The sequence below is a fragment of the Cricetulus griseus genome, assembly GCF_003668045.3.
Source record: "Cricetulus griseus strain 17A/GY chromosome 1 unlocalized genomic scaffold, alternate assembly CriGri-PICRH-1.0 chr1_1, whole genome shotgun sequence".
NCBI classification, from domain to species: domain Eukaryota; kingdom Metazoa; phylum Chordata; class Mammalia; order Rodentia; family Cricetidae; genus Cricetulus; species Cricetulus griseus.
The window spans coordinates 116,603,834-116,615,893 of NW_023276807.1; the positions used below are offsets into that span (position 1 = coordinate 116,603,834).

Sequence of the window (12,060 nt, forward strand, 5' to 3'; positions counted from 1 at the left end):
CTTTCTGCCAAATTCTTCTCTTGTTTGGTACTAAGAAACAAGAGCAACTAAAATATCATCAAATTCTGACGTGTACTTCATCATTTCAAGGGTAACCTTTTGTATTTTTGCACTGAGACCTTTTCTATAAAGCATATTCTGGTTAAAAAAAAAAAGAGTGAACTTAAAAATTGAATTAGTTTATATACAGGAGAAAGTGTTCATAAAAGACCTCCCAAATCAGATCTCATTATGCCTTGTACCTTCAAAGATTTTAGTTGACTAAGCCTAAATTTTGAGAGTTGGGAAAGATGTCAGTTGAAACCAAGTACCTTTGAAATCACACACAACCATATATGTAAACTAGACAAACAAAAGTTACTTAGAGTTGGTAAGATTAAGGGAGATTTGGGGGTTATTTGTTCATTTTGTGAAAGAGTATAGTTTTTACATGAAAGGGTGGACTCTACAGTTTGTTGCAGGAGTGTATGAGTGATCGGTGAAAACACAAGTGGTTCCTTGACTGGGAAATTGACAGAACACCGAGGGATATACCCATACAGAAGAGACACTGCTGATCCTGGTGGATGATGTTTGAGCCTCAGGAAGAGTTTGCATTGGGAATATTTAAACTGAGCAGTCTACGGAGGTCAGAAAAGGAGCATAAATGAACAGGCCAATAGATGAAGTGGGCAAGAAAATCAGATAAGAAGAGACAGGAATCTCCCATGTGGAAGCTGTATGTACACTTGACGATGAATTTTTTTCCCACCTGAGCACCTATTGCTTCCTCTAATCACCCTAGTGAAGGCTGTATTAAAATGTCTTCAATAAAACCTTCAATTCTTGAAAGAAATACAAGCAAGCAAGCAAGCAAACAAAAACCAAAAATGGACTGACCGTGGAGGACAGTGTGCTCTTTAGTAAACCAGAAATGATATTCGCTTTTGTCATACCTAATGTTCAGTTTTTGTTCCGCTGGTACGATGGAAGATGGCCAAACAATATAACTCTGCCAGAAATCTTGACATGAAAATTTTTAGAACCATCTCCTACCTATTCTTTAAAATACTAATAATTTATCTAATTCATTTTGTTAATCAACTGTGTAAAACTAGAAATAGAACATTTGCAAACCTTCTTTAGGCAGGCCATCAATGGTTGTGTTTGATGGCTACATATGGTATTTTTTAGGGATCAGGAATTGACTTCAGAGAAAAATTGGTTACATCAGCTATGGAACTAAGATACTGAATTACTCTCTTTGCCACCCAGATTTTAACTGTATTCACAGATAGAATAGCTAACCATATGAATTAAAGTCATATAAAGAGAACGCATAATTTGTGAGCATCTACAAAACAGTAAATCCGTTTCCTCATGTTGTCTAAAATCTAGTTCAGGCAACACGAACTTCTTGTCAAATGCAATTTCAATATATTTGATGTTTGAAGTAAAAAGTTTACTTCTCAACAGAATTCTCTTTCAAATGATTCTCTTCCCAATCTTCAAAGTAATAATAACTAAGCAAATTGATTTCAAGTATATTAAGGGAGAGAAGGAGCAATCTGAATCAAGCAAGGATTACACCTTTCACAAAAACTCTGAGGACCTGTCTTCCTGACTCTACAAATATATTACTGAGATTGTCACCCAACAGGATTACACAAAGGACAGTGTGTCGTGCTACAGCTAAAGCAGACTCCATCAAAGCTTTGATATGCTTCCAGAGCAAGACTCTTCATGTGCAAAAAGATGAAAATGCCAAATATAGATGCCTAATTTTATGGCCAAACTTTAGGAGTAGACATTATCCACAACAAAAGTAATTAAGTAGTCCTCCATAGTAATGACTATGTGTTCTTGGTATGAGATTTCACCTGAAGAGTCCAAGAATGTGAACATCCATGGACACTAATGAAACAAAGAAATGTAAAGTTCAATTATCTAACTGACTCTCCTATGGGAAGCAGGCTTGCATGCAATAGTATCATATACTAAAATGTTCTGTCTGAAGTCGTACATGTATAACAAGTGTTAAATAAAATGGAATGCATAGTAATATATTGAAATATGAAAATTAATTTTCATCTTTCCTCTAAAATAATGAATTCTCTATGAAGAAGTTAGTTGCTTACTTAAGTGGATTTATGAAAAAATTTTGATGTTAATATAAAATCATCAGTTGTTTTCCACATCTAACTAAAATTTTTAACTTTTTTTTATTCTACAGCACTCTCAACAATAACAATATTACTAGACTTTCAGTGGCAAGTTTCAACCATATGCCTAAACTTAGAACATTGTAAGTAGCCAAAATGTACAGAAAGATGGATTTAATTAATTAAGGGTTTTTTCCTTCCATACAATTTTTAGTAAGCTGAGTATAGAACCATTAGTTCATTATAGCATAGATGACGAAAGTGCAACCTGGAACGAATTCTAGAAATGCTGTTTTAGAAAATGAACTGTTACTGTGAAAACATGAAGGTTTCCTTACAAATGATATACAATGCAAAAGTTTAGAGTAAAATAAAATATTTACTTTGCACTACTGTAGAGGTCACATTTCATTAAGAAATGGAAGACTCCTTGATTGGTTGTCAGAAATGATAAATGGAAAATCTTTATGATTTTATTACTGCATTAGAAGCAGACCTAATAGAACTAAACTGCTCCAGCATTCTCTGTAATGTAAAGTCAGGGCATCACCCACTGGTGCTTGCATAATTAAAGTTGTGTCAGCATTTTTATTTAAAAATCTTTCCAGGGTTACACACAGTTATTAAGATATTTTTGTGAAATAAGCTATGAGCTACGATTATTTTTCTCTCTCCAAGAAAAATTAATCATTAAGCTCCAAAGTGTAGATATTTAATTTTATTATTTTAAGACATGAATCTCTTGTGAGCTGGGTTTCAAAATTACCTAGACCTAAAAAGTGAATTACTGGAAACATGGAACACAACCAAAGATTTGGGCTTGGGGTGGGGAAATGTAGGTTTTAATCAGTTAAGTCTATTTTGATTAAGTTTTCAAAATATTTCTCATTTTAAAATAGCATTTTACCAAGCCCATCATGGGAATGCACAGTTGGCATCCAATCATTTGAGAATCGAAACAGTAAGCTCAAGCGTTCAAGGCTAGTCTTTGCTACATAGGGAGGTTAAAGCAGGTTGGGTTACATAAGACTCTCCTTTATAAAAATTAAGCAACAAAATTCATTTTATTTCTTAAGTAAATACTCATTGTGTGCTGTGGCAAGACCTTTAATCCTAATATTCAGGCAGCAAAGGCAGGTAGAGCTAATTAATCCAATGCCCGTCTTGTCTACATAGTGCATTCCAAGGTAGCCAAGGATGCATGCTGAGACCTTATCTGAAAGAATAAAATTAAAAAGTATATCAAATTATAAGTCTTTTAATACGTTGACAATGCTAATTTAATAACTGAATTCATTTCCCTATGAAATGAGATTAATAGCCTCATTTACTCAAGCCATATTTGACAAAATCAGTTTAGCGTTAACTTTATATAATGCATGTGAAAAGAAAGTGCCATGATTTTAACCCCTGTATAAGAAATCTACTGAAACTGTAAAACGATATACCATTGCATTTTAGTGTCTTTATCTGCTGGGGGCCATATGCTAGCTTGCCTTCAAAACAAGCTGTAAAATTTTTTGTACCTTTTCGTCACTCTTGATTTGATGTGTACATGGTAACAGACTGTGTTTAGATGGACATATATTTAGGAAAGAGTGATGGAAGAAGTACCAGTAGCTATCAAAGGATGTATTTCAAATACTCGGCAAACTAAGGAGATGATCATTCACCTTTTCCAAAAGCTAGTATTTGACCTCAAGATATCCCCTTTAGTTTTGATGCAGGGCATCCTAGTTCATATACACACACTCAAGGAGAATAAAGCCACCATTTTACTTTAAATTCCCTCCCTTTTGTTTGGCTCATTTTTTTAATAGCATCTTTGTTACTTAAAAATTCCATTTTTATACTCTGATTATCTGTCTAGGCTGAGTTCTATGTTTTACTATCCATTATCATTATTGAGTTAGAATTGAACACATCAACTAAAAGGGACTAAAATTGTTTCACTGTGTCATAGACAATTCAAGTAACGATGTTTTGATTTATAGCATTAGGTGCCCCTGTCTTTAGTCTGAACAAATGTAAAAGCCAGTTTGAAGTCATTTACCTAATTTAGTGAATACATTTGCCTGCTATTTTATTAAAGGAGAAGTACTATTTGTAATTTGGAAGGAATCCACCATTGTGAGCAGATCCTGTCAACATAAAGGGGTCTTATTTAATTTTTCCCTTCCCAGCCACTTTTGCTTTTTAATTGTACTCTTTGCTCTTTGAAGCTAAATCCTAAGAGCCAAATTCAGCTAATCTGTTTTTTGAGCAACTGGGTGGGGTGGGGTGGAGTGGGGTGGGGTGGGGTGGTGTACGAAGGAATGAGGGACAGGAAAAATTAGAAGTGTGCTAAAAAACAGACTGTCTTATACTGAATTATTTTTGTGTCTTACCCAACAAAATAGTGCTGTGCTAAAATGACTTTGTAAACTGTTTCCATAGAAAGTAATAATAGTAGGACTTTGCTGATATTTGACCTGTAATTCATACCGTTTGTTCCAAACACTCGCCCTCTTCATGTCCACAGCCCTGGACCATCTCCATTGGCCCATGTTATGTGAGGAATGCAGAATAATTTGCCCTTTTCTCTTTAGCCTTTTGAATGAATATAGGCAAAATAATTTTATGTTCCTACTTCTTTTGTCTTTTTATCTAGCTTAGTAAAAGAAGAGAATTGACTCATATTTGTGAACCAGTTTACTTATCTAAAAAGTAATTGTATAGGAATTCCCTAAGATGTCTCTGTGTTTGTGTTGTTTTATATATAGAGGGATATGATAGATAGATAGATAGATAGATAGATAGATAGATAGATAGATAGATAGATAGATAGATTAGATAGATAAATAGATTTTTTACTAACAATGTTTGAATTAACTGTCTCCTATTTTCTTGCTTTGAACTCCTCCTTCTGATTTAGTCGACTCCATTCAAACAACCTGTACTGCGACTGTCACCTGGCCTGGCTCTCGGACTGGCTTCGCCAAAGGCCTCGGGTGGGCTTGTACACTCAGTGTATGGGCCCATCCCACCTGAGGGGACATAATGTAGCTGAGGTTCAAAAACGAGAATTTGTCTGCAGTGGTAAGATCAGTGAGGTTATGGTTGTTTTTTTGTTTTTTTTTTTTTACACTATGGTGTAACAAATGTGAGGAATTCAAATTTCAAAGGTTCAAAGTTTCTCGCCAGGGAGCTATCATGCACTTATCACCATGGAGACTCTATTTTGCATGGAGAAGAGTACTAGATTCTAGGATATTGTACCTAGGGCAATTATTGATTACTTGTACACAAAATCTTTCCATTCACATCCCACAGTAATATAGGATTGTAACAGTACTTGCAAAATGTAATTTTCTCTTTTATTAATGATTATTAGCTACTTTTATATTAACTAGTGAAAAATGACTAGTAATCCTGGATACTCACCCTAAAATTCAATATAACTCAACTGTAATTATGAAACAATGGGGTATTTCTTCATAAACATAAGTTGCTGAGAGAACATCTCCCATCAAATATATACATCTGATGATTCAGTTTTACTAAAATAAATATGTAATTGCTTTAAGTACCAAAATGTCTGCAAACCAAATTTATTAAATAGCTAACATTTGCTGTGTTTTGAATGTCTAAACAGTAACGTAAACATTTTAAATACAGCTGCCTCATTTTACCTCTCTTAAAACAACTATATGAACAATATAAATTAGTCTCTATGTTGAAGACTAAAGTAAATATAAAATAATAAACTTTTTTCAATTATGTATGCTCAAATTCAAGGACCTCAAACTATATAGTCTGTATAGACATATTTATATGTACATATACACACAAATATATATCATATACATGTATATGACTAAATATTTTATAAGTTTATGGCTAGGTATGCTTGAGAACAGTTTGTTTAAAACACAATGAAACACATAAGTTTTTGATTGTCCTGGGGATCAAACCCAGGCCCTCGTATACCTTGGCAAGAACTCATCCACTGTGCCACATCACCAGGCCAAACACAAAATTTAAAATTACTATATAATTGACTTTTCATATTTATAGATTACACAGATATGGATTCAACCAACCAAGGATCAAACATTTCTAAAACAAATGTTCATTACTGAAACTTTACCATTATTTTCTTGTGTTTAGTCTGTAAGCAATGCACTATTCTAACAAATATTTGCATATCATGTATATTATGTTCATTGTTGTAAGTAACTCAAAAAAGAATGATATTATAGGGTTGATTTGTGTAGGCTATATCCAAATGCAATCTAAATACAATCCCATCTTATATAAGGGATTTGTACAGCCACTTGTTCTAGTTGTGGAGGTCCTAGTCTATTCACCCCTGCTTACCAAGTGAGGACCACCATGAGTCAAAAGCAGTTCACATTTTTAAATGACTGGAAGGAAATTACTAGTTCATCCTTGGACATTTAAAGATGTCTTTCAGGCAATTAAATGTATTTTCCACACTTTGTGTTCTACCCTCAGTTCTCTTATAATGTCACGAAATATTCTCAGTATGTTTGATTGCTTTTTAAAAATCTCAACAAGCGACTAACAATTCTCTACTAACCATCATTTTTCTCCTTTTTGCTTTTTCCTTGCTGCCTTCTAGATGAGGAAGAAGGCAAGTGTATATTTTTTTTCTGTGTGTGTTTTCTCCCTCCCTGCATTTTTTACACTTAGAATATTGTTGTAGTTTGAGACCTTGTATGAAGGGATGGGTTGAGCAGCTAGCCCACAGTCTCTTCCTGGCACTTCTCTCCCACTGGGAGGGTCCCTTTCCAGAAGATCCCAGAGAGCTGTCCTGATTTTCTCCAGAAGCCATGGCTAAGCAGGCGCCTGTTCATTGCAGCCTGGCTGATGATGTTCTGGCTTTCATTATTCAGACTGGGAAATCTGATTTCAGAATACTTTTGTTTTCAAATACTGAGTAGTGAAATTATACATCTGCAGGTGACTGCTCATAGCAAAAGTTTCTATCAGATGAATCCCTGAAAAGAATCATTTGGATGAACAATTACAGAATAATCCCCCACAAATTACTATAATAACTTTAAAGAAAGCAGAAATTTTGAATCTATCCAGACATCAAACTTCTATTATCTAGTTTTTGCCTCCATTTGTTGGCACAGGGTAACTTAATTTGACGAACAGTTAGGTCAACCAAGATGGAAGTCTTTTCTTTTCTTTTTTTGCATAAGCAAAGTAAATTATACTACATCAGTGTGATTAAAACCGATCTCCTCTTAAACTTGTTAGGAATGATATAGATCATTCTGAACTATTTGCTTTTTTGTTAGAACTCCTGTTATTTTTGAACAGAATTCTGGTCTTGCATTTGAATTTAGTTTACTAATATTTTCCAAGTTCTAAAAATGTTACAAATTTTATGACTTGTTTTTTAATTCTCAAGATATAAATGCATGTTTTCCAATACATATTCTAGAAATATTAAGGATGCTTGTTTAATGAAAAAGTGTGAGAGAACTTGATCACTGTTGTCTGCTTTCTTAGTTGAGCACAGACTGTAAGTCTCTCTGTTTGAAATTCAAGAGTAAAATCTAACTGATATTGATTCTTTTTTCACTTTTAGGTCACCAGTCATTCATGGCCCCCTCCTGCAGTGTTCTGCATTGCCCTGCTGCCTGTACCTGTAGCAACAATATTGTAGACTGCCGAGGGAAAGGTCTCACTGAGATCCCCACAAATCTACCTGAGACTATCACGGAAATGTATGTACCCTGACTTTTCTCATTTTCCTTCTACCACCCTGTTAAGGTATCCCATGATTTGCTTTCAGAAAATTTGGGTTTATCGGGCACCTCTGATTAGTGGGCTTATGCAACTCATTTTTTAGATATATATTGACCCTTCCTCTTTTCAATTAGGTATATTGTTGAAATGGTTATGATTTTGATTTTGTCATGAGTAAAACTAAAAGGAATACATTTCAGGAGATTGTCATTGAATAACCATTTGGGTTCTTTTAGAGGCAATGTGATCATCTCATCCTAACTTTTGGTCTGTAGGTTTTGTGATGTTGGATTCTGGCTAAAGCAATGGAGTACAAAGATGTGGCCAATAGTAGTAAATAAACCACAACTAGAGGGGTGCTGCCTTTTCAAAAACTCATGTTTATATTGAAGTCTCATGATCCTGTATAAGTAGGTATAGAATATAAACTATACAATGTGCTAGGTCATAGCAAGTGTCAATTTTATTATTTAGCTAGAAAAAATTTTAAGGTAGGAGGCTTAATCACTACCTCTATCAAAAATTCAGTTCTCTTTACTGTTATATTCCTTCCTTTTACAGCACTGAGGATTGGGTATTAATTTCTTTGTGAAATCAAAGTCATGGGCATAAAACAGATGCATATGAGATATAATTCAGGATGTCAGCATCATAGGAAGTATCAAGGAAAATCCTTACCCCAGTTTCCATTAATGAAGAATGTATCTCTAATAATATAGACCATCGCATTACTGTTTTATAGCCCAACTCAAAATTGTAACACCATAATCAGCTTTTGATTGTTCACTTTAATAAAAGAGGAACTATTTCTCATGAAAGCAAAAGGAAATATTATTTTCAAAAACTGCACTTTTTCAATCTATTTGATTGATTGATATAATAAGTTAAATTCTTCTGCTTCCTTTGTATGAGAATAATGTTAGTTCAAGAAGTCTGTTTTTGTTATTTTTCATGTATAATGTCTGCTTACTAATGTGCTTAGAGGATTGGGATAGGAAACATGATCTTCTACAGAGCTTCCACAATTTTACACAAGCACCAAAACAATACATGAACATAATAGTGTCTCCATCCAAGGTTTAGTTGGTGGAATAATATCTTACCATTTCCACATGTTTGTTTTTAAGCTGAGTATTGCTAGAAGAATAAGATATCGTTTGGGAAGTGCCAGGTCAGATTCTACAAGAAGAACTACTAAAAACAAATGACAGAGGTGGAAGTGAGTGGTAGGCCATAGAGATTATGTAGTTGGATGTGAAGATAATATTTTCATTTTGAGGCATTACACAAGAATAGTGTTCTAATAAATCTCTATCCATCATTCAATCCATGTATTATTGAAGTTCTTTGAGCTTCATTAGAACATAGAAGACAGTCAGTCTGAAGTAGATTATGAAAAGAAAGCCACAATAATCATTTAAACACATGAAGAATTACAATAGACAGATGTAGTACCATGCAGTCATTAATCCTTATTCTTTAAAAGCTTGCATTAGTGTACTAAATTTTATTGCTATATATATTCATATATAGCATTGGACTTCATAGCAATTTCTTTCAAATATATCATGTACTGTGGTCATATTCACCCTAGTTAAGTTCCCGTCCCTCCCCAACTACTAGCCTCTGTTACTCTGTTATATGTGTGTTTTCTTCCATTTGAGAAGAAGGTGGTGAATGGAAAGGAGCTCCCTGAGTTAATAAACATGTTGAGTCTTAACAACAAAGATGGACAGATCTTATAGAAATGCTGCTTGGATGACATGTATAATGTAGAGAACAGAGGAAAAGAACATTGAAAAATGAGACTTTGTGTAACTTCATAGAGGGTCTCAATACTATAAAAATCTTGGGCTTTATTTGGAATGCACCTGGAAAAACACATTTTTAGTTGAATCTTGCAAAATTGTTAGTCTTAGGGCTGTATCTCAATGGGTTTTCAAAGCAGATGATACCTAGGAATCTATTACTTTGTCCTTTGGAATGTTTGAAGAAGAGAAAACGTTGGACAATAATGAGAAGGGGACATGAAAGAGATGAGAGGTAATACAGAGGCTCAGTTAGCAGGGATTAATACTGGTGAGGATTTATGGGAAAATGCAGCAAAAGTGACTTCAATTTCAAGCGTAAGCAGTGGGGACACTGATTGTACCACTAAAAGTAAATAATAATAGCAAAACAATTCAGGCAATAACACAGTGCAGGTTATAATATTGTTATGTATGGAAATAACTTACCTAAGTCAAAGATTTTTGACCCAAGAAAATGTATGTTTAAAGATAAATTCATCAAGTAAGCCAGGGAAGTAGAGAAGAGGCAAGAGAGCCACAGCAGGCTACGATAGTGAAAGCAAGAAGTAGCCTCCGGGCAAAAAGAGGTCTGCTCAGACCACTTTATGAGCCAGCTGACATCAAAAAGCAGATCTGGCTTTAACCATTAATATGAAAGGATCCAATTTTGTCAATGGCAATGACAAAAGACACTGATAAATGTTAAGATTGGGAATAACAAGGAGAAAAAGGAACAGTTCAAAGGGTTAGCCTGAGTGTATGTAATAATAATAATAATAATAATAATAATAATAATAATAATAATAGTATCTTTTATTTTAAAACAACTGATGTTGTAATCTGAAACCTGAAATCATTAGTAAATTGGAATGACAGAATATCTTTGGTAAAAAGTTAACTTTAAATAAAACGTGTGTAGAAAAACAAGAATTAAAGAAGGTATGAGTTCACACAGGAAGAAAGCAGGCAGATCTGTTCATGGCAAAGAGGTACTAACAGATGCTCTAGAACAGGAAGCTAGAGGCAATATATATATATATATATATATATATATATATATATATATATATCAAAAGCAATACAATGATGTGGAACATTTTAAATGACTTGTTCAATTAATCATTTTTATTTTTCATTTTAGAACTTTGCCTCTACCTTGCATGCTCAATGGACTTCACACAATGGTGTTTAATAGCATAGAAGTTATACTAAATAGCGTATCCCATTGGGCTTACCTCTGTTAAAGAGGTGATATGTCATATTGTGGTACAATAACTTAAATTTATAAGTAGGTATAAAACTGCATGTCAGGCTATAGGTGAATTTTATTTCCCTGGTTATTGCATTATTATTCAGTGGGAATGAAACACCTTCAGAAGTGTAACATATTAGCTTAGTGACTCACACTTTTATCTATTGAAAATAAAGAATATCAGTAGTCTTGCTATAATGTGGAAACAGCATTCAATAAAACATAGTCTTTAAATTTGATGGATGTTTTTCAAATATTTTTATTCAAGCTATTATTTTATTATTCAAATATTTATTTGCATAATTTGTATATTTCAAACCAAGTTTATCATGAGTTATCAATGTAATATAATTATTTCAGGTTGAGATATTTTAATAATGTTGACATATTTTCTTAGGCTAAGAGATTCATACTTGAAATAAAGAGAAAGCATGTATGCTCTATGTAAGAGTGTCCAACCTGCCTATAATCTAGGTTACTAAAGAATATGCAAATATTCTCTTTGTTCTGCTTTGTTTTATACAAACACAAAGTCATACTTTGGTGTTTTACAATTCAATTATTTGTGAAGATATAAGACAAGGTAATCTTTAAAATCAAAGTAAGAAAGCATTTGAGGAAGTAAAAAGTATAAATAGGTTAACATCTATTTAAACTCTTCAGTGCTGAATGCTTACACACAAAACATATAATTTGAATTTTCAGTGACTCATGTGATGATTTTTATTAAATAAATAAGGTAGAAAAACTATTTCAGAGACTTGTTTATAAAAGCCTAGGGTAACTCTCCTCAGGAAACCCGACTACACAAATGATTTTTACCATGGCCAGTGTTTTGCATTTCCATTTGTGGACTAGGAATAATTTTTGACTGTATCTACTGATACATTTGAATTTATACATCTATTTTATTTTATTTTTATTAATACATTGGGAATTTTTGGTTCCAAATAACATGTTTTGATCATATCCACCTCTCTTCCTCCAACTCTTCCCAGATCTGTCCCCCATTTTCTACCCAAAAAACTTTGTGAGTTCTATTTTTAAACCCCTCAAGATCAATTTGTACTATACAAATATTCTTGGATATACAATCTTTATTGCACCCTGG

General features: G+C 33.5%; 1 protein-coding gene across 1 annotated transcript in view; it reads left to right on the forward strand.

Moving 5' to 3' along the window:
- The window catches only part of LOC100752994 (slit homolog 2 protein), a 318,933-nt gene that overhangs the window by 197,004 nt on the left and 109,869 nt on the right, over positions 1-12,060 (forward strand). The window contains exons 6-8 of the mRNA XM_035453335.1: positions 2,213-2,284; positions 5,056-5,219; positions 7,747-7,885. Coding sequence (XP_035309226.1) covers positions 2,213-2,284; positions 5,056-5,219; positions 7,747-7,885 — 375 coding nt within the window. The remainder of the gene's footprint in view (positions 1-2,212; positions 2,285-5,055; positions 5,220-7,746; positions 7,886-12,060) is intronic.